The following is a 27777-nucleotide window of genomic DNA, read 5'->3' on the forward strand; positions in this document are numbered from 1 at the left end:
CTGTTTTCATTTTTAGTAAACTGAGTCCAGACTGTGATTGAAGCATGAGTGGTGACAAAAATCAAGGCCTGGCGCAGATTGAGGTGCGACACAAATTACAATTCTGTATTCTGGAGCAAGCTGCTTGGATTCCTAAGGAGTCCGTGTGCCCATAGAACAATAAAAGTGTTGACTACATAGGTTAGTGTCGGACAGGAAAGTATTTGCTGAGCTGGGCGCGGTGGCGCACACATGTAATCCTAGTGCCTGCGAGGCTGGGACAGGAGGATCGCAGGTTTGAGGCTGAGACATAGTAGTTCCCGGAGATTCTGTTTCAGTATTCTAAAATTAAAAAAAAAAAAAAGAAGCCGGGCGTGGTGGCGCACTTGTAATCCCAGCATTCAGGAGGTTGAGACAAGAGGATCGCGGTTCATGGCCAGCCTCAGCTACTACTTAGGCCCTTTACAACTCAGTGAGACCCTGTTTCAAAGTAAAGAATAATAGGGCTGGGGGTGTAGCTCGGAGGCAGAATGCCCATGGGTTCCATCCTCAGTACCGCAAAAACAAACAAAAAAAGAGCTAGAGGTATAGCTCAATAATAGCTATACCTCTGGGTTCCACTCCCCCCAATACCCCCACATACAGTGTTTGATGAAAAAAATTTTTTTGCAGTACTGGGGATGGAACCCAGGGGCATTCTGCCTCTGAGCTACACCCCAAGCCCTATTTTTTATTCTTTATTTTGAAACAGGGTCTCACTGAGTCGCAGAGGGCCTCACTAAGTAGCTGAGGCTGTCTGCGAACCGCGATCCTCCTGTCTCAGCCTCCCAAGTACTTGGATTACAGGTGTGCGCCCCCATGCCCGGCTCTGTTGTTACTGTTGTTGCTGGGGATGGAACCCAAGGCCTCACTCACACCTGCTCAGCCGGCTCTGTACTCCTGGGCTGCAGCCCAGCCCTGTGCGGATGAGTTTTCTGAGTGATGTATGGTGAGAAGCGTCACAGAGAGAATCTCATTTAGCATCAGCATCAGCATCTTCCCACTCCTCCTCACCAAGGTTAACCACTCTCCCCACCCTGGAGCAGCGGAGAAGGGAGAGCCCTGGGGACCACGCAGAGGAAGCTGCCAGTGGGAGGAGGAGGAGGAGGAGGAGGAAGAGGAGGAGGAGGAGGGAGAGGAGGGGGGGTGCGGCCTCTGGCTAGGCTGAGGACCACCGCAGAGGAAACTACCAGGAGGATGAGGAAGAGGAAGAAGAGGGAGAGGAGGAGGAGAGGAAGGAGGGGGAGGAGGAGGAAGAGGAGGAAGAAGATGTATGGCCTCTGGCTGGCCTGAAGAAAGGTCAAGAAACAGAGCGGCTAGTTGTGCAGTGGGCGGGTAAATAAAAAAGTTGCGTCCATGAACCGACATTCTATGACTCGGCATATTTCTTGAACAGGTGCCATCAGGATCATCGCAAAACTATGATCATACTCTTCTGATTATTTTATTTTTAATAAAACTTCCAGAGCAAGGCAATCCCACATGGGCAAGTTTTTCAGTGCAGTGAGAGGAAAGCCAGAGAAGATGCACTTGTGTCGGGAGGAATGCTGAATGCAAGAAAGAGCTAAGTCTGTGTCTGTAACTTTCTATGTCCACCTGCTTGGGTGGAGCCAGAGAAGTCTCTGCAGGCACAGCGACAGAGGCGTGGAGGGACATTGGCAAGGTCTACCCACCAAGCCGTCCTCTCTTCTCCTGGTGTGGGTCAGATGGAGGTGCAGGGAGAGGGAAAGAGAGAAAGAAATACACAAATGCAGCCCAAGACAAGCACGCTATTTAGTCTGTGTCTGCTGCTATGACAAAACGCCCAAGACTGAGTCATTTATAAATGAAACAAGTCTGTTTCTCACGGTTCGAGGCTGGAAGTCCAAGATGAAGGTGTTAGCAGGTTCGGTGCCTGGTGAGGGCTCCAGTCTCTGTTTCCAAGATGGCGCCTCGAACCCTGAGTCCTAGCGTGGCAGAAAAGATGGACAGTGATGGACAGAGGGCCTAAGCTAGTTCCCCCTGGTTCTTTTATAAGGCACTAATAATACGTCCTCAGAGGCCTCTCGTCTGAAGACCACCACAATGGGAGTTGAGTCTCAACATGGATTTTGGAGGGTAAACATTTGATCCATAGCGGGCACCAAGTTTCCTTTCCATCAAATCTCTGGAAGCTTAATGGCAGCCTAAACTCCCAGCACAGCTCACAGCCGTCTCATTTGCTCTGTGATGTAGCTCATACCCGTGTTTCCCCAACTAGGATCCATGTATTCTCATTTATACAAAATACCCAATGTCGCCGGGCGTGGTGGCGCACGCTTGTAATCCCCGCACTTGGGAGGCGGAGACAGGAGGATCGTGCAGGTTCGAAGCCAGCCACTTGCTCTGGCTTAAGAGACCCTGTTTCCAAATAAAAATAGGTCTGGGAGTGTAGCCTGGAGGTAGAAGGGCTTCCAAGAACCCCAGTACCACCAAAAACAAACAAACAAACAAACAAACAAAAAAATACCCAATGTTAATGCAAAAATAAACAAATGAGGGTGGTTCATTAAATAGGATTATTTACTGGAGGACCTAGTTACCTAATGAAACAATACATCTGTGAACCACCAAGTCAGAGATATAACATTTGGGAGTATCTGAAGAGGAAACTTTTGGGGCCTAACATTTGATTGCATGCGTGTTCTACAGAAACTAGGCCATAGTCCTAATAGTGCCTTATTGGTGAAACAACAGTGCTAATTATATGCTGTTTGGGGCTATTCTGGCTGCATTTCTCCTAGGATCCCTGTCCAAGGGCCCATGCTGTGTCCCCAGCTACATGGCCACTGTCACCTCTAGTATGAAATGCGTTCCATTTTACAGCAGCTTTGGGGCAGCCTTATTTTCATTCCTGTGTCACTATCAGAGACAGTGGTTACCATGGATACCATGAAGCTATGGACCACTCAGTGCAGACTTTCGGAGGCCTCTCAGTCCCTAGCACCAGGCAAGGCACACGGGTGCTTGCTGACTACACCACGGTGAGCGAATGACTGGACTCTAGCCCCCCTCGGCTGAGCCATGGGCACCAAGTATCCTTTGAAAGCGTCACCTCCAGGTTGGCAAGGGAACAGCCTCCGTCTCCCAGAGTCAGAGAAAAGATGGGTATTAGAAGCACATCAGTTTTTTACCACAAGGAAGCCTGCTCAAACCAGCTCAAGAGAAAAGGTGGTTCATCAGGGGACACAGAGTAATCGTACAGGAGGCTTCAGGAGAGACAGCCGAGCCATGCAGAGCCAGAAACTTCTTGGACACCTGTCCCGAGGACTCTCCCCAAAGGAGGTCTCTGGGCTCCTTTGCTTCCTCTGGAAAATTAAGAACTGTTGTGTAAGGGAGCGGGCGAGAGGCCCGGCCCGGCTGCTCAGCTGTGCGTGTGGCTGAGGCCCCGGGCAAGGCTTTAGGGTTCTGGCACAGCCATAACCTGTGACAATTACATCTGCCAAAGGACAGTCTTGACGACTGCAGGTTGAGCACCCCTAACCCAGAAAGCTGATACCCAGATGGCCCCGTGCTGATTGGCGTTCTTGCAGCCAGACTCTAAATATCTGACCACATGATCTAGAAGAAAGAAGATTTATTTCCTTAAAGTTTCAGGCTCGGTCCATGTGAAGCTGGGGACCGAGGGTCTCAGGACATGGCGGAGAGAGAGCACACTGGCTGTGTTTATCACATCAAAGAAGCCAGAGAGGGGAGGGAGAGGGAGGGGGAGAGAGAGAGAGGGAGGAAAGGGGAGGAGAGAGGGGAAGAGAAAGAGGGAAAGAGGGAGGAGGAAGAGAGAAGGGGGGATGGAGGGGAAGGGGGGGAGGGAGAGAGGGGGAGGGAGTCTGAGGTCACAAGTGAAAAATTCGGTACCCTGGAACCCGGCTTCATGCACAAAATTAGGCAAAAGAGCGTATACAATTGACTTCAGGCCACGTGGATAAGGCGAATATGGACCATAAATGAATTTCACGTGCAGACTTGATTCCTATTCCCATGACATCTCATTATGTCTATGCAAATGTTCCACAAGCTGAAGAATCCAAACTCTGAAACACTTCCGGTTCCAGCGTTTGGGATAAGAAGTGTGCCGTCTTCTGTTTTTTCATCTTGGAGGGGCCTCGTCCGCGTGGTCATTTACCCAAATGGTGACGAGCTGCTTCTCACCATGTGAGCTTTATGTTAGCAGTTCTGGGACTCTGTTCAGGTTGTTTTGCTTTTGTTCTCTGGCTAAGCTCACAGGTGGACACTCTTGGTAAATCATCCTCCTAGCTCCTCCCTGCCGGGAAATTCCAAATAACAATTAGCAGGAGACCCAAAGTCTCCACGAAGAAGTGCTCGACGGATTTTGCTTGGGGAAGCTTTAGTGAAATTTATCTTCTGATGTAGTATCAAGAAATAATCCCAGGCAGAACAGTGGATGGGAGTGAGCAGCTGTGTGAGTATTTTTTTTTAAACCAAAGAATCATATTTAGTGAGAGGAAGGATGAAGATTTGTCATACCAAAAAGTCAGCTAATGCTACCATTAAAACCCGCGTTGGAAAATAATTCCTCCGCACTCGTAGAAACCTTTAAAATAATATTTACACAAAGCCAAAGTAATTGCTTTAGTGTGCCTTTTCTCATCTTTTGGAAGATTATTTAATGAACTAGGATAGGATTTATGATTTTGCACATAATTATGATTTGGAAAAGTGCCTGACTTGCCCGCCTCACTTATGTGACAGCTCTAATAAGACAACTTATTAAGTTCCTACTAATCCTCCACAGGAAAGAAAACCACCTTTCATTTGTTTCTGCTCTTTTTTTAAATATTAGCGATTGAACCCAAGGGCATTCTACCTCCGAGCTACATCCCCAGCCCCTTTTTAAATTATTCTTTATTTTAAAATAGGGTCTCACTAAATTGTATGGGGCCTCCCTAAGCAGCAGAGGCTGGTCACAAATGTATGATCGTCCTGTCTCAGCCTCCCAAGTGCTGGGATTACAAGCATGCGCCATCACGCCTGGCTTCTGATGGGTTTTCTACCCAACTTTCAAGGGGAAAAAATCCTACTCTGTGTGTGTGTGTGTGTGTGTGGTACTGGGGATGGAATCCAGGGGCATTCTACCTCCGAGCTATACCCCCTGCCCTATTTTTTATTCTTTATTTTGAAACAGGGTCTCACTGAGTTGCAGAGGGCCTCACTAAGTAGCTGAGGGTGTCCGCAAACTGCAATCCTCCTGTCTCAGCCTCCCGAATGCTGAAAAATCCCACTTTTAATGTAACAAAAGAGTTCAAATGTGTTGCTCTACAAATTAAAGTTCACAAGCATTCTGTAAGAAGTGAGAGCTGTTCCTTTGCAGTCCATACGTTCTCTAAGGTCGCCTGCAGGACCTGTTGGCTACACCACCTGCTTTCCATGTGACCTTGGCAAAAAGGGAGAAAAGAACACCGGGGCGGGAAGGGGGGGCCACTACTACGGCAATGGGAGTGCTTCAAATGGCAGAAAGCCAGGCGTGGGGGCGCGCACCTGTAGCACAGATAGTTGGGAGGCTGAGGAAGGAAGATTATTTGAGCCCAGGAACTTGAGATCAGCCTGGATAACAGTGAGATCTTGTTACCAAAAAGAATTGGAGGGAGAGGGAGAGGGAGAGAGGGGGAGAGAGGGGGAGAGGGAGGAGGAGAAGAAGAGGAGAAAGAGGAAGAGGAGGAGGAAGAGGAGGAGGAAGAGGAGGAGGAGGAGGAGGAGGAGGAGGAGGAGGAAGAAAAGGAAGAAAAGGAAGGAGAAGGAGACAGCAGATGCACTTCATGTGAAGTTAGGTTGAATATGGTATTCTATTGATTTCACCTATGACAAGACCCAGGCACTCAAACAAGGAATGCAGACCAAGGAAAATCATAACACATGAGTGAGAACAATTTGAAATCTCTCCAAAGAGATTGTTTTGCCCCAGGACAGTTTGAAAATCTCTGCAGCTGCTGGTTTAGAGCCCAACGTCTTAGGCCGGCTGCTCCAGGTTAGATGGAGCGCCCAGTTATCTGCCCTCTGCGGACGCCAGCCAGGTCGCCGCGCATTCCTGATCTGATGCATTACACACCCTCATTAGCTTTGTTTAAAAATACATTGATTGCCCAAAGACACCTGGGTACAGCCGCAGAAAGTGAATAATTGCGGGAGATGAATGGAATTAGGCACCCCAGGTCATCAGAGCGGGTTTTGTACAAGGATAAGGCACAGCTGGTGCCCTTTTAGGTGAATTGAGACTAATTGGATAATCTAGAAACCAATTAGGCGGAAGTAGGCAAAAGGAGTCACCGTTTAGCTAAGAGAGACGTGTTCCCCAGCAGAGGGGGAAAGAGCTTTGTCTGCATAAAACGTAACACAATTCCTTGTTGAGACAAACTCTAAGTTTTCTTGCGATGGTATTGGATATTAGAATGAAGATGCTTCTCCTGAACTTAGATGCAAACTGGACCTTTTGGATGCCAGAGAGTCTTACGCACGGTCAACTCATCAAAGAAGGCTGCGCAATGACTTGTTATGTTGGGGGCAGTGAAACGTCTCTGAGATGAAATGGAGGACTTCATGCCTATTTCTACTTAGCAGGCCAATGGGGGGGGGGGCGTACGCTCAACTCAAGAGAAAGGCAGAATTGTGCTGCTAAGAGAGGCATCCATGCAGGGGCTAAAGTCCTCCGCATACTTAGCACGTTAAGAAGTTAGGAAGGCATTCGCAGAGAATAAATCTTGTGAGAGCGTCATGGTGGTAGCACGTGACAGCCCCACAGTCTGGATCTATAAAATGGCTCGTCAAATTAAGGAGACCAGCTGGGACCTGTAGCAGATAAAATTAACAGGCCCTTTGGGTGCAGGGTGTGGTACTGACCTCATGAAAAATATTACCAACAGGCCTTAAATAGCTCTGGGCCAAGATAAGATATCCTTTGCATCCGACAGCCTCAGTAACAGCACAGTAACTAGCAAAGGGGGCACTGGTCAGCTGAGGGCCATGGGGCCATTGTCCTACATCCAAGGAGTGTCCCAGGGCCCCAAGGGATTGCTGTGTGTATAGACTCAAGCATTACACACCCAGCAATGACCTAACAAGGCCTCGGGGGACAGCAGAACCTATTGGCTTGGTTATTTCCGGTCTCAGGACATGATTGGGTATTTTAAGCTCTTTCTTGCCGGGCGTGGTGGTGCACGCTTGTAACCCCAGCCTTTGGGAGGCTGAGACAGAAGGATCGCAGGTGCGTGGCCAGCCACAGTTACTTAGTGAGGCCCTCCGCAACTCAGACCCTGTTTCAAAATAAAGGAAAAAAAAAAAAAAAGGCTGGGGATGTAGCTCGGAGGTAGAATGCCCCTGGGTTCCATCCCCAGTACTGCAAATAAATAAATTAATTTTTAAAAAGTGTAAAGGGCTGAGAATGTAGCCCGGTGGTAGAGCACTTGCGTAGCATGCCGGAGGCCCTGCGTTCCATCCCCAGTACCACGACAAACAAAAACCCAGAGCGCGACTTGGTTCAGCACCCACCTACAGGGAGAGAGATTCTAAGAGTGCAAACAGCTGGGTATCACACAGCACCAGCACCGGACCTTCACTTGGGAGACTCAGAGGGTGGGAACCGCAGGCTGGCTGCAGGCTTCAAGGACAGCCTTTCAAAGGGTAAGCCACATCCTGGACTCGCCCGGCCTCCTCGCAGAGGCCCCGCGTGTCTCAGTAGCGGGGTGCACGTTAGCATCCCCTGGGGGAGCTTGTAAGGGGCTCCAGGACCTCTAGAGGGAGGGGTGAGACGGTCTTTGGGCATCTTTTATTTATTCATTATATTATTTATTTTTTGCGGTACTGGGGATGGAACCCAGGGGCGTTCTACTTCCGAGCTGCACCCCCAGCCCTATTTTTTATTCTTTATTTGAAACATGGGCTTATCGAGCTACAAAGGGCCTACGTAGCTGAGGCTGTCCGCGAACCGCGATCCCCCTGTCTCAGCCTCCCAAACGCTGGCATTACAAGCGTGCAGCACCAGGCCCTAATAATTCCAAAGCGCGGCGATCGCGGGTGCGGCGCGGGTGGGGTCCCCTCGCGGCCCGCGCGCCCGGCCACCGACGGGTGCAGCCTCCGGGGCGCGCGCTCATGGCAGCCGGCCATGGCAGAGGGTCTGCCCGCCTCCCCGCCGGGCGGCGCGGGCAGCAGGGGCCTGCACAGCGCCATCGTCCAGTGGTGAGTCCACGGGATGGAGGCGGTGGGCGGGAGCGGGCCCCAGCCCCAGATGAGGGCCAAAAGAACCTCCATCCTAAAGGTCCTCCATCCGCCCACCAGGGCTTTGAATGCTGGACGGACGGACGGACGGACACACACACACACACACACACACACACACACACACACAATCTCTCTCTCTCTCTCTCTCTCCTCCCCCTCCCTCCCTCCTCTCCGCAGGAGGTTACACTTCCCTCGGAAGCCATCCAGAGTGGCCCTCTCATGGGGGGCTTGTGGGTTAGACTAGAGCGCTTTATTTTACATTAAATTTTTTAAAAAAATTCAGACCCTAGCTGGGCGTGGTAGTGCACACTTGTAATCCCTGCCCTTGGGAGGCGGAGACAGGAGGATCGCGCAGGTTCGAAGCCAGCCGCACTTCTTAAGAGACCCTGTTTCTAAATAAAAATATAAAAATAAGAGTTTCCAGGAACCCCAGTACCACAAAAAAAAAAAAAAAAAAAAAAAAAATTCAGGCCCTGGACATTTGCAGAATGTCAGAAGACGTCCACCCCAAGGCGGGAGCATCCGCACAGCGCGGAGGCTGCCCAGGCTGGCCTGGGACTGGTGGTCCTCCTGCCGCAGCCTCCCAAGTTGCTGGGATCAGAGGCGTGCACCACCGTGCCCAGCGAGGAACATCACTTTGAATGAGGAGGACCCTTGGTAGAGATCTGGAACAAATAAAAGAGTGTCTGTGACAAGGAGGAAATGTCAGCAGTAATTTAAGCTCATCTTAAAGAGTTAGGGTTTTGTGGGGGTGGGAGTTTGTGGTACTGGGGATGGAACCCAGGGGCATTCTACCTCCAAGCTACACCCCCAGCCCTATATTTTAGTCTTTATTTTGAAACAGGGTCTCACAGAGTTGCAAAGGGCCTCACTAAGTGGCCGAGGCTGGCTGCGAACCACGATCCTCCTGTCTCAGCCTCCCTAATGCTGGGATGACAAGCGTGAGCCACCACGCCCAGTTTAAGAGTTAGTATTTTGTACTATTATTTTTCAAGGAAGACTGTTTTCTTTAATGACTGTTTTCATTTTACTCCTGAAAGCGAGGGTTGGATGGGAGAGGAAACCTAGTGGTTTTTTGTTTTGTTTTGTTTTTGTTTTTTTGCTTTTCTCTTAGTATGAGCTCCAGAACGGGGTATGTTTTCTAACTTAAATGTTTAGCTTTGGCAATGCACTCCACTTTGTGACATTCACTTCTGGCTGTTTTAAGTAGAGGCAGAGATAAATAAATAAAACTGGAAAGAAAAAAATACCCTGGGCCCCGTGGGACTCGAAGAAGTCTTGGGTTTGCAACGCTTCGTCATTAGGAAAATAATTGAAACCAGCCCTGGAGACTTTGGTTTTAGAAGGTGGATAACTCTTCTGTATCGGGCTACATTTTTCTTTTTGTTAAGTTTCAAGGAATATTTCTCTGGGAAAACTGGAAAAGAAATGTGAGTGAAATAGAGAACGGGAGGGTGTGTTTGCGATGATATCCCTAAAAGACCTAAATGGTTCTCACTTTCCTCCAAAAGAACATTTTTGGCGTGCCTTATCTTGCATGAGAAGAGGGAAAAATAAAACTAAGAAGCATCGAAACACACATCGTGTCACGCACAGGACTGTTGAATTTCTGTTACTGTTACAGTCATTGATCCAGATGCCTTACACATGGATCTTCAGAAGAAAGAGCTGGAAAAATCCCACGCTCAGCCATTTCAGGTCACCATTGAGGAAATGAAGAGATTCTGCAGTTTGAATTATGCTCCAGAGAGTTGAAGGAATGATGGGAAATTGAAACCTACTTTTTTTTTTTTTGATCCTGGGAACTGAACCCACAGGTGTTCTACCTCTGAGAGTTGTACCCCTTTTTATTTTTATTCTTTTTATATCTTGGAACAGGGTCTTGCTAAGTTGCTGAGTCTCACTACATTGTGAGGCTGGAGGCGAGCCTGCTATCCTCCTGTCTCAGGCTCTCAATTCCTGGGGTCACAAGTGTGGGCCGCCATGCCTGGCTGAGATGCAAAAACACTTGAACTTTGATCACTTGTGAACTGATACCAGGTTCCCTAGGTCCCTTCAAATGATCACCTAAGCCATTAAAACAGTGCAGGCCATTTTAGCAGTCAACCCTAATAATTTCAGTCCCACAAGGTCCTAATGCTCCAGGCCTCTGACCCACAGGGGCACACTGTTCAAGGTTGGAGGTGGGGGTCGTGGGAGTAAGCAGGAGCTTCCTTTTATAACCGGGGCTGGCCGGGCGTGGTGGCGCACGCTTGTAATCCCCGCGCTTGGGAGGCAGAAACAGGAGGATCACGCAGGTTCGAAGCTAGCCCCGCGCGCTGGCTTAGGAGACCCTGTTTCCAAATAAAAATGCAAAAATAGGTCTGGGAGTGTAGCCCGGAGGTAGAAGGGCTTCCAGGAACCCCAGTACCACCAAAAAAAAAAAAAAAAATATATATATATATATATATATATATATATATATATATATATATATATATATAACCGGGGCTGCTCTGGGCGTCCGGCCTGTGAGCTGCGATGTTCAGCAGATCATCGGCTCGGCTGGTATTGATACTGGCGCTCACACCACAGCTCTTGGGCTTGTGATTGAGAGCCTCGGCATGTTAGAAGACATCCACCCAGAGGCAGCGCGATGGCCAGGCCCGGAGCATCCGCACAGGCCGCAGAGGCTGCCCAGGCTGGCCTTGGACTGGGGATCCTCCTGCCTCTGCCTCCCATGTCGCTGGGATTATAGGTGTGCACCACCGTGGCCAGCAAGTAACATCACTTTGAAAGAGGAGGACAATTGGTTGAGATCTCGAACAAATGAGTGTCTGTGAGAAGGAAGGAATATTTGCAAGCATTTAAATGAGCTCGTCTTAGACAGCTAGTATTTTGTAACCATTATTTTTCAAGGAATCTGTTTCCTGACTAAATCCTCAGTGGCTGTGAGTAAGCGAAAGTGAGTCTGAATTTGATGGTTAGCACCGTTTGTTACAGTGCCCCAAGCTTGACCAGCATTTGTTTCTGCGATATTCCACATACGGTTTTTCATCTATCAACAAGTGATGTCTTAGCCGGGCACGGTGGCGCACGCTTGGAATCCCCGCACTTGGGAGGCTGAGACAGGAGGATCACACAGGTTCGAAGCCAGCCTCAGCTACTTAGTGAGGCTCTCGGCAACTTAGTGAGACCCTGTTTCCAAATAAAATATTTAAAAAATGGGTCTAGGAGTATAACCCGGAGGTAGAAAGCCTCTGGGTTCCACCTCCAGTACCACCAAAAAAACAAACAAACAAACAAACAAAAAAACAAGTGATGTCTTAACAAAAGAAACATAGATCTGGGCATGGCGGTGCACACCTGTCATCCCAGCTACCAGGCAGGCTGAGGCAGGAAGGTGTCTTGAGCTTAGGAGTTTGGGCAACATAGCAAGATTACTGCTATCTCTGAAAATTTTTTTACGGGCCGTGGTGGTGCACACTTGTAATCCTAGTACTTGGGAGGCTAAGACAGGAGGATCACAGATTCAAGGACAGCCTCAGCAAGTAGTGAGAATCTCATCAGCCTAGCTAGACCTTGTTTCCAAGGGAGGCTGAGACCGGAGGATCGCAGCTCACGGCCAGCCTCGGCTACTTAGTGAGGCCCTCCAAAACTCAGTGAGACCCTGTTCCAAAATAAAGACTAAAAAATAGGGCTGGGGGTGTTGCTATGTTTTATTCTTTATTTTGAAACAGGGTCTCACTGAGTTGCAGAGGGCCTCACTAAGTAGCCGAGGCTGTCCGCGAACCGCGATCCTCCGGTCTCAGCCTCCCGAACTCTGGGATTACAAGCGTGCGCCACCACGCCCGGCTTCCTTCTGCATACTTAAAATCATCTCTAGAGGCTTGATAGAAACGAATACATATGGATGCTGCGTACCTCGTTGTTCTACTGTATTAATTAGGAGATAGTGACGATGGGGGGAAGTCTACATATTTTCAGTATGGATCCAGTTCTATTTTCCAAACATTTTCTGAGGTTGGTTAAATCTGCTGATGCAGGAACCCACAGATACAAAGGCTGGAATGTATTTCTTGAAAAGAATGAGGAGAAGCCAGGCGCTTCTATTGCCGAGCAGGACAGAAGGTTGCGGTGTTGTGATTGGCTGCCACGGGGCCCGCTTTCTGATCCGATCAGCCTTACCACGTGCCCTGCACACTCACACACATTGCGCTCCAAAATCTCCTCTGACAGTCAAGCAGCATACATCGACGCTCCGCAGAATGAGAGTGGTCTGGGCGCCTCAGGCAGAGCCCCTAGCTTCCAGGGAACCCATGCCTTCCCGGGTCAGGAGCACTGGAGTAGTGGAGGTGCCCACCCTGAGCAGAGGGCACACCTACGTGCTGGTTCTGCTCTCTATCCAGCAGGAAGTAAAAGATCCCTGTTCTGTTGCCTGGTATCTTGAATTTTATACCTTGTGGCAATTCAAAGAGTCCAATATAGCATCCTGCCTTGAATCGCACAGGTCTAGGGACCAGGCAGGTGATTGTTTACCCTCCAGGTAAAAGGGACTGGGCAGCCCAGCTGGCTCTTGTGGTCACTGGCAGATGACAGACTCCATGCTGAGGCATCGCTCTGTTTGGTCCAGAAAGCAATACTCCACTTTCTAGTTACATAGAGCTTGGCTGCAGTCGTTGTAAAGTTATATGAACAGTGTCTGCTGAGCCCAATAATTTGGGCTTCCTTTTGGTACACCAACCCACCCCAAACAAGCAAACAAAACCCATAACCTATTTGTTGATAACTAAAAGCCCATAATATTCCTAGCCCTGGCCCGAGGCTGTAAGGGTACTTGTCGATGCTGACAGGGAGCTTTTCTGGGGCTCCACTCAATAGCAGACATCTTTCATTTGGTCGGATCCCAGGCATGTGCCGGATCATGGGTTCTATCAGAATGTCCTACAAACGTCTCTGAGAACATCCTCTTCCCCGTTCACCTGTCTCCCCAGGTTGGTCGACAATTTCTGCGTTTGCGAAGGGTACAGCGTGCCTCGCTGTCTCATGTATGAGATTTATGTGGAGACCTGCGGACAGAATGCTCCGAACCAAGTCAACCCGGCAACATTTGGGAAGGTGAGTCCTGAAGATTTAACAATACCATCTCCATCGAGTTTAAAACGTAAGCAATGTCTTGAGAAATACACCTCGAGATGATTTTACCCTTGGTCAGACGTCACAGAGCGCGCTTCCAGGCACCAAAGCTACAACGCCACGAGGTGCTACAGATGGGTGGGACCACCTTCATATGGCGCATGACTGTCCCGGAGGGAATTTTGGAATGTGTTTGTATCTAGTGGGTCTAGTTGACCTTATTCTGGGAAGGGCTCTATGGGCAGAGACAGCTGTGAGGATCTAAAGCTGAGGGACCACGGGTTTCTGTAAAGGAGAGTGGTTCTTCCTCGGGGCAGATAAAACCCACATCAGGATTTGCAGCTTCGGTACTAAGTGCACAGGCTGAAGAAAATCTGTTCCCTGACTCCCCAAGGGCCTTGGCACAGTTGACGACCTGCACATCCGTACCACTTGGGGTGGCCGCCTACCTTGGGCTTAGATGACTTGGGCGATAGGAGCTTGTTCACTGGGTCACAAAGCTGCCAGTTTAGTATCCTCCTGCCCACCACTGTCTCTTCTTTCCTCCCCCTTCATGTTAGTGGTGGACCTCAGGTGGACAGAACTGGTTTGATCCATGACACACTCATCTGAAAGGACTTGATAAAGGAACTAGATGAGTTTCTTTCTTTCTTTCTTTCTTTCTTTCTTTCTTTCTTTCTTTCTTTCTTTCTTTCTCTTTCTTTCTTTTGTGCTGAGGACTGAATCCAAGGAGCACTCTACTTCCGAGCTATAACCCCAGCCCTATTTTATTTTGAAACGGGGTCTCACCAAGTAACAGAGGGCCTCACTAAGTAGCTGAGTCTGGCCACAAACCTGTGATTCTTCTGTCTCAGCCTCTCAAGTTTTGGGATCCTGAGCGCACACCACCACACCCAGCTTTTAACCATGTGATAGACCTGTGAATTTGTCATCCAAAATGAACCATATTGCCAGTCCCCCCAACCCATCTCCCGGACCTCCCCACTGGTGGGAACTATTACCCTAGTCATTATTATCTTGTCTTTCTAGAAAGAGTTTTTAAGGCCTGAGGGTATAACTCAGTGGTAGAAGCTTTCCCAGGATTCAGTCTCCCAACCCTCCCCCCAAAAAAGAATTTTAGTGCACTTATATGTATTAGTAAAAAGCCCGTTTGCATTGTTTGTTAATTAAAAGGGGATGCGATCATGTTGGCGCAATATTTGGGAACTTTTCCCGCTTCATATTATGGTGAGAGCCCTTGAAGTTCATTCGACTGCTGTGTAATATTTGACAGTTTATGTACATACTGTCCCATGGAAACACATTTGGGTCATTTCCAGTGTTGCCACTGTGAATGGCATCGACCCCTTTCCTAGGGCGCTTGTAAAATTTTTTCTCTTGGACGCATATGTCCAGAGTTAGAGCGTTCTGTGGCTGAGTGATGTCAGGACCGAACTGTCCCCAACGTGGTGTCTCCATGGAACCTCCTACCAGCAATCTTGTGGGTTCCAGTTTTATCTTCAAAACATTGAAATGTGTTGATCCATTCTCCCACCCAAATCTCCACCCCTGAAACTTCTTTTCTGTGCTTGGGATAAATATAGGATCTGTGGCGGAATCGTCTAGTATGGCAGCTGCTCAAATATTTGTAACTACTGTTCATCTCTCCCTGTTTGCTTTCCCTACTACGAACACTCTGGGCTCCCAAGTGTTCAGTGTCCTGCCCACCCATTTCATTATAACTCCAATTTACCTATTCTTCTCTTAAAGTGGCAACTCAGTGTCTCAGATGTGCTCAGGGGACAGAAACACTTGGGGAATCTATTAGCTTTTATTCTTTTACATGATTCTTCGGTTTCACTTTAAGCTTGTGGTCAACAGAAATAACTCCAGCAATTTTTTTCTCATGAGTTGAAATTAAGCTAGGCCTTCCAAAACTGCTTTGTCAACTGTAAAATATGTAGATATAAAAGAAGGTTGCTGTTGTTATGTTAGCCAACAGCTCTCAGGACACAGTTAACTCTTTTGAACCCAGGAGTAATTCTTCCTTTAGCCTTGCCGTAGTTTCTTTTTCTGTTTGTTTTTATTTCCAGTTCTGTCTGTCTGTCTATCTATCTATCTATCTATTCAGTCTTCTCAGCCCGAGGATGGTGACGCTCACGTGTTTATCAGCAGGTTTTCCCGACTCTTCATCTTGCTAGGTGACTTTCAGTAAGGCTTTCCACCCAGCTGGGAATTGCTCCCACTACGTTATCTTCCAGCCCACATTTTTCCATTTCATCTCTCAGGATATTAGGAAATTGCACCAAAGGCTTTGCCTGGCTACCCTGGCCTGACAGCCTCTTCTTACCCCCACCTGCCAGCCTTGTCAGAGGGACACGGGTGACTTCAGCTAGACATGCTTTGGCTCTGTGGATCCTAAAAAAACAAAAAAACTTTTTTCCCTGTCTGTTAAAGATCTTGTTATAATGCTGTTTCACTTCTAGAGCAAAAACTCCTCTTCTGTATCTTTTAAGATCTTGGGTGGGCTAGTGGTGTAGCCCAGCAGCAGAACATGTGCTTAGCATGTAGAATCCCTTCACGACCACAACAAACACACAAACCAAAAAAGCAGAAAAAGAGCTTGTTTATGAAGAACGGAATTGTTTCAAAATGCCGAGTATTCCAAAGGGGGGGGGGGTTAAAGGGGGGGACTCTAGTGTGTGATTTACTTCTCCTTTTATTTCTCATTTTTGTCATCTTAATACTCCCCTTAGAATCCATTCCCCCAGGTTGCCAGGCTACTAACGTTAAGCGCTGGTTGGACTTTGCCTGGAGATGGGGCCAGTCTAGCTGAGCTGATCCTGGGAAGGCCCCTTGGGCTGCCAAGTTCGTGACTAACTGGAGAAGGGAACGGGAAAAGGATATGATCCCAACGCATGTTTACAAGACAAGCAACAAAATATACAGTGTCCGCTTCCTCCGTCCTCCCCCGGGAACGGTTGATCTGGGAGTTCCTGCGCAGATGTCAGAGTGTCGCCGGCTCTCTCCGGCACCCCTGGTCACGTGATGGGTAATGCTCATTCCTGCTCCAAGAGATGTCTTTCATGGCTTAGGACGCTTCCGGAAGGCTGGCTTCCCCTGTTGAAATAACATTTACTAATGTTTTTCTGATGAGAACAGGACTGCATCCCCTCTGTAGGAAATGTGGAAATTAAAGCGTATTTACAAAGAAGGAAATAAGTATCAGCTACCTACAACCCCATTATCCGGAGATAGAGCCACATGTGTGTAGTTCATTTGCACACGTACACACACATTTCTGCACACACACATGCATAAGTAAGCAGGAGCTGGGGCGCACCCATGTATACTTCATGTACACACTTATGAAGCAGGGGCTGGGTGATACCCACGGACTTGTGTGTGTGTGTGTGTGTGTGTGTGTGTGTGTGTGTTACTGGGGATGGAACTCTTCTACCTCCGGGCTACACTCCCAGACCTATTTTATATTTTATTCGGAAACAGGGTCTCTTAAGCCAGCGAGGCTGGCTGCGAACCCGCGCGATCCTCCTGTCTCCGCCTCCCAAGCGTGGCGATTACAAGCGTGTGCCGCCGCGCCCAGCACCCACAGACTTTATTTCCCGTGTCCCTTTGGGCCTGCTCACTGGGTGGCTCCCCCTAACATCTCCTTCTGAGCAGATGGCAAACCTCGCTGGAAACCCTTGGGTGACGACAGGATGTTGTTGTTACTCTAGTTGACCCCACAGTAGTAGCAGTCTAATGCTTAGGTCGTCCAGTCCTAGGTAATGCATCTCCTCCTGCTTGGTGCCTCACCTCAGAGACTAGGTGTGGGTCTTCTCCTTCTCTCTCCCTCATCCCCCTGCTCGACAGCTATTGGTCTGATACTGTCTAGGAAGGGAGGCACCACAATTTATTTAAACATATCCTTGATTGAGGATATAGGTAGTGCATCATTTTTCTCTGCTCTAAAGCAACACAAATCTCCATCTGTATCTGGTAATTTCGCTAGGATAGATTCTTGGGTGTGGCCCGCCAATTTGTTTCCCATCACCAACTGTGAACAACTGTAACTAACTCACACCCCTAAGTTAAGTCCTGTGACCCCAATCCATAGTATCCTAACCTTGGAAGCTTAGGGTAATAATAATATTTAGCCATCTTGATGTGCACTTACGGGATGATTAGAAACATTAAATACTTCCGTGTGTTTTAGTCATGTGTTATCTCGTGTGTGTGCATATTATCACTAGATCGCTTTCTATTGGAGTACAAGGTGAGTATTCCTCACCTTAAAATACTTGTGACCCAGAAGTATTTCAAATTTCAGATAACTGGGGGCTCTGGAATACTCCCATATTTATCATGATGTATTTTGGGGATGAGGTCCAAATCTAAACACAAAATTTATCTATGCTTTGTAAGACCTTGTGCACACAGCCTAAAGATAATTTTAAACAAGGATTTTTCCCCAGTTTTGTGCATGAAATAAAGTTTTATGGTGTGGAAATTTCCACTTTTGAGACAGTACATTGGTGCCCAAAACATTTTGGATCTTGGAACGTTTCAGGTTTTGGGTTTTCAGATTAGGAATCTCGACCTCTATCTGAGATTTTCCTGTTGATTTGTGTGAGTTCTTTCTATCTCTCTCTCTCTCTCTCTCTCTCTCTCTCAGATATAATTTTTATCTCAGTAATATTCTTGGAAGTCATCACCTCAAGTTTTCTTTTTTCATTTTAACTGTAATGTACTTGCTCATAATATGAAATCACAGGATAGCCTAAGGTTTGAGTAAGTAACATAAAATGCGCAAGTTGGACACGGTGGCACACACCTGTAATCCCAATACTTGAGAGACTGAGACAGGAGGATTACAGGTTTAAGGCCAACCTTATCAATTTAGCAAGGCCCTTAGTAACATAGCAAGACCCTGTTTCAAAAAAAAAAAAAATAGGCAGGGGCAGGGTTGGAACTGGGCATAGCTCAATGGTAGAACAACCCTGGATTTAATGCTTGGTACCAAAAAGACTTACATGCATACCTACAATATGAGGGTTATGTTGTCAGACAACCAGGCCGTTTGCTTCTGTGTCTCTCTGCAAAATTCCAGATGCTTTCCCAGGGCCTCACATCTGAGCCTGATGCATGCTATCTGATAGTTTCTTTAGGTGCCGGCTGTTTGTGATTTAATTTTATTTCACAACCAGACGTATCAGAAGGGTTTGAGCGATCTTAAGTCAGAGAAGATAACATTCATCATCAGAATGTCTTGAAAACAGACGTGTCTGGCTTTTAATTCTGCGTATACACTTGGCAGACCCTGGCTTTCGTCTCCCGCCCTTTGTTTATCCTCCATCAACCTTGGTTCTCCTTTCCTTAGAGCCCTCTTCATTTGCCCGTAACCACAGTGTTAACTGTGTAAAGCTTGCTGGCCTTGCTCTTTCATTTCACCTCCTGCATGCCCTGGCTAGTGCTGGCTTCTGTAGGAAGAGTCACATTTCTCCACATGGCCCTCACCTCCTTCTCTGGAGAGCTAATACAGAAAGAAGAAGAGGTGTAACAAGAAACCAGGCAGCACTGGTGCTGGGTGATTCTGGATCAGGTTGTAGAAGAGCAGAAATGCTAACTCAACAGTTCTGAGTGTCATGGCTTCCCTGCTCTGGACTTTGTTATTTTACAACAATCCACCATGTGGGATTCCCATGTCCAGCAGGCATGCTCCTGGGTACCATGAAGGCCATTAGTCTCCTTTGATGGGCAAACCAGAACAGACTTCTGTTGACCTCAAGCAAAGGGCGCACCGAGCCTCAGCGGGGAGATGACAGGTGGAGCTGGAAGTAGCTCTGTTGTTCAGCAGCTTCACAGCACTGTCCAATAAATCCCTGAAATTAAAGAAATAGGTGAATGGGTAACAGAATGTGAAAATGGCCATCACAGTAGACGAAGAGAAGAAGAATAAAGTTGTAGCACCTCACGTGGATAAACTGTGCCACTGCCTTTAACAATCCTGTTTCCAGGAAACTTTTAATGACAAGAGGGAAGGGTTATGGAATCGTGTAGAGGGAAGAAAGCAGGACGCAGAACTACAGATGTGCTGCCTGTGCAACGCCGGCCAGCGAATACAGAAACACAGGACATACCTACACAGAGTAAGGCTTTGGAAAAAGATGGAGCCGGCCGTGGTGGCACCCATTTGCAAGTCTAGTACTTGAGAGGCTGAGACAGGAGAATCTCAAGTCCACAGCCAGCCTCAGCTATTTAGTGAGGCCCTCTGCAACTTAGTGAGACCCTGTTTTAAAATAAAAAATAAAACAGGGCTGGGGGTGTAGCTCAGGGGTAGAATGCCCCTGGTTCAATCCCTAGTACAACAAAAAAAAAAAAAAGAAAAAAAGGAAGGAAGGAAGGAAAGAAAGAAAGAACAGAAAGAAAGACAGAGAGGAAAGAGAGAGAGAAAGAAAGAAGGAAAGAAAGAAAAAAAGAAGAAAGAAATTAAAGTTTGTTTTTTAGTTTTCTTTGTGCTGGGGATTGAACCCAGAGCCTCAGGCATGCTAAGTGTGCGCTTTACCACTGGGCAACTGTCTTTGAGGTTTAAATGGCAGTTTTCTCTGAGAGGTATATTTTATTTTTCAAATTTATCAGATTTTTTCCCCATTTTTTTTCACTTACTTTGTGTGTGTGTGTGTGATGGTACTGGGGTTCCTGGAAGCCCTTCTACCTCCGGGCTACACTCCCAGACCTATTTTATATTTTTATCTGGAAACAGGGTCTCTTAAACCAGCGAGGCTGGCTTCGAACCTGCGCGATCCTCCTGTCTCCACCTCCCAAGCGCGGGGATTACAAGCGTGCGCCACCACGCCCGGTGTCATTTACACTTATGTTTTATTTTCAGAAAAGAGGAAATATAACTTAAGCGTTGTAAGGTAAAGTATTAGAAGCATGCTGCTAAATTTTCAAATTGCATCTTTTCCTTAGGGGAATATAAAAGGCTTACTTAGGCAAATGGGGGTGCAGCTTAAAAGAGGCTGTGATGTGATGAAGGGGTACATTCCAGAAAAAGGATCTGGAATATTCCATTTCCGGAAGGGGAACATGGTGGTGAGTTCTTCACATGGTGGGATTAATTTACTCTGAAGCCCTTCCCACTCGGGCGTGTGCGTTTAGGGGCGGGAACTCTCTCCCGGCACATCTTTAAACCTGGTTTCTTTTTCTAGCTTGTGCACTTAGTTTTCCCTGATCTTGGCACCCGGAGGCTGGGCACAAGAGGAAGTGCCAGGTAAGCTTACAATTTTTTTTTTTAAATGTTAAAAACAAAAGCCAGGGGCGGTGATGTAGGCCTGTGATCCCGGATCTCGGGAGGCGGGAACTAAACGATCGCAGGTTCGAGGTCAACCTAGGTTAGGAGGCTCCTCCGTTAAGAGGCCCTCAGCAAATTAGCAAAACCCCATCTCAAAATAAAAAAATAAAAGGGCTGTTTGTATAGCTTGGAGATAGAATGCCCCTGGGGTTCAAAACAAGCTGACCAATGAACAAGGATTTGGAAAATTTGCAAAACTGTGCAACACAAAAACAAATGTAAGTAACAACTTTTACCAAATAGCGTCCATAATGGAAATTAAGTCCTCGTGCCTGGGATCATTCAGAGCCAAAAAGTAGTCTTGAGCTTTCTAAGGAAGGCCACTAACTTACAAGGGACACGAAGCACATCGATTGGCTTCAAAACTTTAAATATTTAGGCATGTAAATATTTGATCATTAAAATATTTGAAGAATTACATACAGAGAATAATGGAACTGTTTAAACTACTATTTGAACTAAAAATTCTGAAGTGTTCGCCCAGTTGGCCTATCCGAAGTATATTGGGGAGGCCAGGGCCCAAGGTTACAGTTTTAAGAAAGGAAATTCCGGCCTTATCGAGCACGTCGCTATCGTCATTGCCACCCCATGCTTCTTGTCGTTGGTGGCTTGTTTTCCATCAAGATGGCAAGCCAGTGGGAAGGGGTTGAAACCAAGTTATGAATGGGGTCTGCCACCCAGGAAGGAACTGGAGACCGTGGACGACTTTGCCAGACCTATCACTGAGCAGTAATTATCTTGAAAACAAGTTTGTCCTGCTGTCTGTGCCTGGACGAGCTGCAGTGATTCCTCAGGCTCCGCAGAGGAGCATGACTTCCAGTTCTTGGTAGAGGGGACCTCAAAAAGTCAACAGCAAAGCCGGGCGTGGTGGCGCACGCTTGTAATCCCAGCATTCAGGAGGCTGAGACAGGAGGATTGCGTTTGCGGACAGCCTCAGCTATTTAGTGAGGCCCTCTGCAACTCAGTGAGACCCTGTTTCAAAATTAAGAAGAAAAAAATAGGGCTGGGGCGTGTAGCTTGGAGGTTGAATGCCCCTGGGTTCCATCCTCAGTACTAAAAAAAAGCAGGAGGGGCACAGGAGACTTGCCTCCCTACATCTCTGTAGGATCAGACTGTACTAAATTAAACCCATTTCGATCCATTGTCCCAGATGTGGAACACCAATAAAAGCTTAAATATAGTATATAATACATAATATGATTAATAAGAATGGAGTTATATTACAATATAATCCTATTAATATAATAATATATAAGCTCTGGATAATGGTTTCCAACCTATTCTAATACACCTGAATTAATTTCACCGAACTATTCACATAACTGAAAACTTAAAACATCCACAGCCAGGTATAGTGGCACACACCTAGAATCCCAGTTCTTGAGAGGATGAGACCAAAGGATCACAGGTTCAAGGACAGCCTCAGCAAGTAGTGAGACTCTCATCAACCTAGTGAGACTCTGTTCCAAAATAAAACTAAAATAGGGCTGGGAATATAACTCAGGTAGAATGCCTCTGAATTTGATCCCTAGTACCACAAAAAAAAATAATTAAAAAAAAGAATAAAACATCCACAAGCCTATTTTAAGGCTTCAATTTACAAAATGCAACTGTTTCTGTACTTATGATGGCTTATATCCCAATAAATTCATGGCAAGTCAAAATGCATTGGGTCAACACGGCCTACTACCCTCCTAGTCTAGCAAGATGGCCCACAATACAGAATGGCACATTCTGTATTTCCCCTCCAGCTCTATCGTGGGCTGACTGGGGCTGACTGGGAGCACCAGGCCTGCATATAGAGTATGGTACCGCACTAGCCGGAGGAAAGACCCAAGTTCAAAGCTCACAGGACAGCTTCTACTAAATACACGCTGCTTCCGCATCCGCACAAAGCCACCACATTGCAAGTCACAAGCCAGGGACCACCTGCGAGACGCAGTTCCTGTCCACCCAATAGAGCTCAGTCCATTGAGGACCAATTGGTTTTTCTTAGTAAGCTGAGTCAATGATGCAACCCAGAGAAGAATTCCAGGTCTTGATTAGCTAGCCAGCTCTGTGTCTCTGTGACGAAATCTGTCAGTGGCTTGACATAATTTTAAAGACAACCTTTATTTTTTCAGGTATCATTACGATGGAATTTATATCAAGAAAAGTTCCTTCTTCTATGCCCAGTATTGCTACCTGCTGGGGGAAAAAAGTTACCACAGGTCAGTGTCTATCATTTGTGTACTTTGGTCCTGGCAGGAGAGAGCTTAAGAGACAGGTGTCACTGGGATGACAGGGTCCTGAGGGTCCAAAGGAGTTTCCAGAAAGAGGTGGCCAATTGTGTCAACCTTTGTAAAGGTTCTGAAGAGTAAAGACTCCTAGTGGAAAATGGCTGCAGCCATTGGGATGCTGATCAACCTGAAATGTATCCACAGGAATGATCTCTCAGGCGCTCCCCTCCCATCAAGTGAAGGAATTTCCCAGGGTCTCTTCTCCATCATCACTCTTCCTACTGTTTGGCCTCAGGATGTCTCCTGCAATTTTTTTTAAATTCTTGAATTCATTGCCTCCCTCATATGCATGACTCCTAAATCACTATCCCCACCTCTGACCCCTCCCGCGCTCTGGGAATTCCTTTCTGGTTATTTACTGGAGCTTTCTATTTCCATGAACTCCTGGCACCTCACACTCAGTGTGAGAACTAAGCTCACCATCTCCCTTCATATCGTCTCTGACTCGTGACTTCCTGATTTCAATCTCTAATACCCAAGCCGGGCGTGGTGGCGCACGCTTGTAATCCCAGTATTCGGGAGGCCGAGGCAGGAGGATCGCAGTTCGAGGACAGCCTCAGCTACTTACTGAGGCCCTTTGCAACTCAGCAAGTCCCTGTTTCAAAATAAAGAATAAAAAATAGGGCTGGGGGTGTAGCTCGGAGGTCAAATGCCCCTGGGTTCCATCCCCAGTACCAAAAAAATAAAAAATAAAAATCTATGCTATCCAAACTAAATCTGTACAAAGCGTTGCCCCAAAGCCACCCCTGACTCCCTTGGGTCACAGAGCCCAGTTCATTCTTCCTTTCCAGTTCTCTCAACTCACTCTCTTCCTGCACTGATGTTTCCTTTAAGCCCTTATCATCTTACACTGAGTTTACAGATGGCCCTACATTCGTCCCCTTTGCCCTCCTCCTTCCTCCATGGAAGAACGCAGCAAGGAGAGCCATCTTGGGCCCATGCAGAGAAAGCCCTCACCAGACACTGGCTCTGCTGGTGCCGCCATCTTGGGTTGCCCGGCCTCTGGAGTGCTGAGAAACAAGTCTCTTTTGTTTATAAACTACGAAGGCTAAAGGACAGACAAAGATATAGCCCCAGAGGAAGGACTGAAATAGCTACTGAACACTGGAATTGGGATCTCAGAGGAATAGCTTAGGAAGGGGAGGGTGATGGGCCAGGAGGTGGGGCCGCGGTTCCTGCAGCAGCCATTCAGAAGAGTACTGAACCCACAAGGAGGCCAGTCTAAAGGCCTCTCCGGCCAGGGTCCTCAGGACCCGCCTGGCAGATGGCTGAGTCAGCGGCAGCAGAAGATGGCTCAGCCAGGCCTGTACCACCGAGCCTCAAAGGCGACCTCAGATAAAGCCATTACGTTCTGCTTCAAGGCAGCTCTTCCTCACATCTCTTATGCATCCCTTACACAGATGGAGAAGTTCCATCCACAAAAACAGAAGTCGGCAAGGGGAGCAGTTATGGTGAGATTTATTTCAGTTCCCGTTAGAACTTTCTTGGTGCATACGTCTGCCTCTTCCTGCCTTCCTGAAAGGCTCTGCTGGGGTCTTGCTTCCCCACACCCCAGGGCACCCAGTAATCAGTCATTTAAGGGATCCCTGCACACTCCAGGAAAATAGCTAAGCAGGTGCTCCACAAAGGGGAAAGGCCATCCGTGTCTGGGGATTCTGTTTGTTTCAAATGTCACAGAAACAAGGGCTAGATCTTGTCTTTGTGGGGAAACAAAAATAGGCATAGTCACCCCTGAAGAGAAGAAGAGCTACCAGGCACAGAGCGACACTGACTGCTTCATGTGATAAATCCAGTAGCGCTCGACAGATACTAACTGATGAACTTCAAAGTCCTGGTTGATTATGAGATTTTTTTTTAAGTATTATGATTTTAGGGCAATTTGCTGACACTACATTTCAAGAATACTAAAATACTAAATAATCTGGGCGTGGTGGTGCACACTTGTAATTCCAGAATTTGGGAGGCTGAGACAGGAGAATCACGGTTTGCAGACAGCCTCAGCTACTTAGGCCCTTTGCAACTCACTGAGACCCTGTTTCAAAATAAAGAATTAAAAAAAATAGTGATGGGGAGTGTAGCTCAAAGGTAGAATGCTCCTGGGTTCTATCCCCAGTCCCGAAAAAAAAAAATACTAAATATGTATTTTAGAAGGTAGAAATATATTAAATGACATATTATCATTAAGAATCAATTACAGCCGGGCATGGTGGCGCATGCTTGTAATCCCCACGCTTGGGAGGCGGAGACAGGAGGACTGCTCAGATTTGAAGCCAGCCATGCTGGCTTAAGAGACCCTGTTTCCAAATAAAAAGTATAAAATAGGTCTGGGAGTGTAGCCCGGAGGTAGAAGGGCTTCCAGGAACCCCAGGACCACCAAATGAAAGAAAAGAAAGAAAGAAAGAAAGAAAGAAAGAAAGAAAGAAAGAAAGAAAGAAAGAAAGAAAGAAAGAGGGAGAGAGAGAGAGAAAGAGAGAGGAAAGAAAGAAATTACGTAGCCAGACACAGTGGCCCATACCTGTAATCCTAGTACTTGGGAGACAAGATAGGAGGATCACAGGCTCAAGCCCAGCCTCAGCAACTTAGTGAAGGCCCTCAAGAACTTAGCAAGACTCTGTTTCAAAATAAAAAGTAAAAACTGGGATTATGAGCACATGCTCATAATCCCAGTACTTGGGAGGCTGAGACAAGAGGATCACAGGTTCGCGGCCAGCCTCAGCTACTTAGTGAGGCCCTCTGCACCTTACTGAGACCCTGTTTCCAAAGAAAGAATAAAAAGTAGGGCTGGGGATATAGCTCAGAGGTAGAACGCCCCTAGGTCCAAGCCCCAGCACCTCAAAAATAAATAAAAACAATAAAAATAAATACATAAATAAAAAGGGTTAGGGGGTGTTGTTCAGAGGCAGAAGAACCCATGAGTTCAATCCCCAATACCAACAACAATAATAATATAAGAAGGAAGGCCAGGCATGATGGCGCACACTTGTAATCCCACCATTCAGGAGGCAGAGATAGGAGGATCTTGGTTCGTGGCCAGCCTCAGCTACTACTTAGGCCCTTTGCAACTTAGTGAGATTCTGTTTCAAAATAAAGAATAAAAAATAGGACTGGTGGTGTAGCTCGGAGGTAGAATGCCCCTGCGTTCCATTCCCAGTACCAAAAAAAAAAAAAAAGAAAAAAAGCTGGGGAAGTCTGGCATGGTGACATATACTTGTAATCCCAGCATTCGGGAGGCTGAGACAGGAGGATCACAGTTCACGGACAGCCTCAGCTACTTAGAGAGGCACTTTGCAACTCATTGAAACCTTGTTTCAAAATAAAGAATTAAAAATGGGTCAGGGGTGTGGATCGGGGGTGTAGCTCCGAGGTTAATTTCCCCTGGGCTCAATCCCCAGAACCATAAATAAAATAAAAATTAAAAACAAAATGGGGTGTGCTGGTGGTGCACACCTATAACCTCACAACTTGGGAAGCTGAAACAAGGGGATCAGAAAATCCGAGGATCGCAGGTTCGAGGCCAGCCTCAGAAACTTAGCAAGACTCTTAGCTACTCAGTGAAGCTGACAGCTACTTAGCAAGATCCTGTTTCATAGTAAAAATTAAAAAAAAAAAATCAAATAGGTCCAGGGGTATACCTCAGAGATAGGATGCCCCTGGGTTCAGTCTCTCACACCACAATAAATGAATAAATAAATGAAAAATAAATGGCTGTGGGTGTGCCTCAGCCTCATGGTAGATCACCCCTGGGTTCAATCCCCAGCCACCACTCCCAAGAAAAATATAGCACTGTGTACGTGAGGTTTCTGCTCAGCAAAGCCCATTAGGGACTGGATGGCCAGTGCTCTCAGGAGCAGGTCAGATGCTAAAACCAGAGGCTCCCACGAGGAGAGCAGGTGCCGTGCAGAAGCCAGGTTACGTGTGCGTTCTAGGCACAGAGAACCACTCTTATCAGCTCTTGACTGGGAACCCTTGGACAGCCACGTTCCCAGACGCCAGCCCAGAGCTGACCTTGTGGAGGCCTTTCCAAGGACAGCGGTTTCAGGCCTGCAGTGTCATCTTTTATTTTTCTGCACAATTGCACAATCCTATGAATATACTAAGAAAACTTTCAATCGCTCTCCTGACGTGGGTGAATTGTATGGTGTAGGAATTAGCTCCCGGTGGGGTTGTTAAAAAAAGAAAAAAGAAATCCCAGTGAGGTTTTACTCTCGATATGAAAAGCTTATTCTAAAAGCATCATGAAAAAGCAAAGAGTTCAAACAACCTTAACACAGGAGAGTAAAATGGGAGGAAACTGTCCGTGGTGAGATTCAGTTGCGCTGGGCAGCCACGGGAACCACGGCCGAGTGATGTTGGTGGAGGCTGATTTGTGGCTCAGTGGAACAGAGTAGAGAATCCAGAAATAGACCCGCCCAAGTATGTGCAACTAGGTGTGTGTGTGTGTGTGTGTGTGTGTGTGTGTGTGTGTGTGTGTGTGTGTTACTGGGGATGGAACCCAGGGGCATTCTATTTCCGAGCTACACTCACAGCCCTATTTTTTATTCTTTATTTTGAAACAGGGCTCACTTGAGTTGCAGAGGGCCTCACTAAGTAGCTGAGGCTGTCTGCGAACCATGATCCTCCAGTCTCAGCCTCCCAAATGCTGGGATTACAAGCGTGGGCCACCACGCCCGGCTTGCAACTGATTTTTTTTTTCTTTTTAATTTTTTTGTTGGTGCACTGTATTCATACATCATAATGGGATAAAAACTTGTGTAGACATACAGGCACACATCGCCCAGTTAGCCC

General features: G+C 47.2%; 1 protein-coding gene across 1 annotated transcript in view; it reads left to right on the forward strand.

The window, feature by feature from the left end:
• Positions 1–8149: 8149 nt before the first annotated feature.
• RFX8 (regulatory factor X8) overlaps positions 8150–27777 on the forward strand; it is a gene marked incomplete at both ends in the record, with an annotated part of 75276 nt that continues 55648 nt past the window's right edge. The window contains 4 exons of the mRNA XM_080711425.1: positions 8150–8223; positions 13239–13362; positions 20571–20632; positions 22837–22923. Coding sequence (XP_080567551.1) covers positions 8150–8223; positions 13239–13362; positions 20571–20632; positions 22837–22923 — 347 coding nt within the window. The remainder of the gene's footprint in view (positions 8224–13238; positions 13363–20570; positions 20633–22836; positions 22924–27777) is intronic.

Source organism: Muscardinus avellanarius (genome assembly GCF_963383645.1).
Source record: "Muscardinus avellanarius genome assembly, chromosome: 15".
In the NCBI taxonomy this organism is placed as follows: domain Eukaryota; kingdom Metazoa; phylum Chordata; class Mammalia; order Rodentia; family Gliridae; genus Muscardinus; species Muscardinus avellanarius.